General features: G+C 56.5%; 1 gene segment (V, D, J or C); it reads left to right on the top strand.

Annotated features, from left to right (window-relative positions):
- Nucleotides 1-746: 746 nt before the first annotated feature.
- LOC114073627 overlaps nt 747-1,980 on the top strand; it is a gene marked incomplete at both ends in the record, with an annotated part of 12,853 nt that continues 11,619 nt past the window's right edge. The window contains 1 exon segment of the C gene segment in view: nt 747-1,079. Within this exon segment, the coding sequence occupies nt 747-1,079 (333 nt within the window).

Genomic DNA, 1,980 nt, shown 5'->3' with positions numbered 1-1,980 from the left:
CAAGACCTTGGCTTGACCTTTGGGGTCTTCATTGACCTCCAGTTGACCCAACCTTGACCTTTGGGGTCTCCAAGACCTTGGGTTGACCTTTGGGGCCTTCATTGACCTCCAGTTGACTTTGAGGACCTCCAAGACCTCCAGTTGACCCAACCTTGACCTTTGGGGTCTCCATTGACCTTGGCTTGACCTTTGGGGTCTTCATTGACCTCCAGTTGACTTTGAGGACCTCCAAGACCTCCAGTTGACCCAACCTTGACCTTTGGGGTCTTCATTGACCCAACCTTGACCTTTGGGATCTTGGTTGACCTTGGGGTGACTTTTGGGGTCTTCATTGACCTCGAGTTGACCTTTGGGATCTCCAAGACCTCCAGTTGACCCAACCTTGACCTTTGGGGTCTCCATTGACCTTGGGTTGACCTTTGGGGTCTTCGTTGACCTCCAGTTGACTTTGAGGACCTCCAAGACCTCCAGTTGACCCAACCTTGACCTTTGGGGTCTTCATTGACCTCCAGTTGACTTTGAGGACCTCCAAGACCTCCAGTTGACCCAACCTTGACCTTTGGGGTCTTGGTTGACCTCCAGTTGACTTTGGGGGTCTTCATTGACCTCCAGTTGACTTGGGGGGGTCTCCAAGACCTTGGGTTGACTTTTGGGGCTCTCCAAGACCTCGGCTTGACCTTTTTGGGGTCTTCCTCGACCTCGAGTTGACCTTTGACTCCCACCCCACCCCTCCAATGACGTCACAGACCCCACGCCCCGCCCCCCCGCCATCCACGTCTACCACGCCTGCGACGCCGACCCCGAGCGCGCCGAGACCGCCCCGTGGGTGGAGCTGCTGTGCTTGGCCACCGCCTTCGCCCCTCCCCCCCTCCGCCTCACCTGGTTGGCCGACGGCCACGCCCTGGCCCCGCCCCCCGAGGTGGAACCGCCCGTACCGGACGTGACGTCGCCGGGGACCTTCCGGTTGAGCTCCCGGGTCAACGTCACCTTCCAGGAGTGGAGGGACCGGAGGTTCTCGTGCCGGGTCGACCACCCGGCCTCCGGCGCCGTCCAAGAGGTCGAGGCCCACAAGTGCCTTGGTGAGTTTTGGGTTGAGTTGGGAGGGTCTTGGGTTGAGTTTGGGGGGGTCTCGGGGTGGGGTTTGGGGTCTCCAAGAGCTTGGGGTGACTTTTTGGGGCCTTCCTTGACCTTGCATTGATTTTGGGGGTCTTCGTTGGCCTGAAGGGTCTTCATTGACCTTGGGTTGACTTGGGGGGTCTTCATCGACCTTGGGTTGACTTGGGGGGTCTTCATTGACCTTGGGTTGACTTTGAGGACCTCCAAGACCTTGGATTGACCCAACCTTGACTTGGGGGGTCTCCATCGACCTCGGGTTGACTTGGGTTGACCCCATTGACCTCCATTGACCTTGGGTTGACTTTGGGGGTCTCCCTTGACCTTGGGTTAACCCTTGACATCTCCATTGACCTCCATTGACCTTGGGTTGACCCCATTGACCTCCATTGACCTTGGGTTGACTTGAGGGGTCTCCATTGGCCTTGGGTTGACCCTTGACATCCCCATCAACCTCCATTGACCTTGGGTTGACTTTGGGGGTCTCCATTGACCTTGGGTTGACTTTGGGGGTCTCCATTGACCTTGGGTTGACCCTTGACATCTCCATTGACCTCCATTGACCTCCATTGACCTTGGGTTGACCCTTGTCATCTCCATTGACCTCCATTGACCTCCATTGACCTTGGGTTGACCCTTGGGATCTCCATTGACCTTGGGTTGACTCCATTGACCTTGGGTTGACTCCATTGACCTTGGGTTGACCCTTGGGATCTCCATTGACCTTGGGTTGACCCTTGGGATCTCCATTGACCTCCATTGACCTCCATTGACTTTGAGGGTCTCCATTGACCTTGAGTTGACTTGGGTTGACCCCATTGACCTCCATTGACCTTGGGTTGACTTGGGTTGACCCCATTGACTTCC

The sequence above is a fragment of the Empidonax traillii genome, unplaced genomic scaffold (assembly GCF_003031625.1).
Source record: "Empidonax traillii isolate 1590-97213 ecotype Southwest subspecies unplaced genomic scaffold, ASM303162v1 scaffold7479:size13607, whole genome shotgun sequence".
In the NCBI taxonomy this organism is placed as follows: domain Eukaryota; kingdom Metazoa; phylum Chordata; class Aves; order Passeriformes; family Tyrannidae; genus Empidonax; species Empidonax traillii.
Note: the sequence above shows the minus strand (reverse complement) of the source record. Positions and strands in the feature narration are given on the sequence as shown.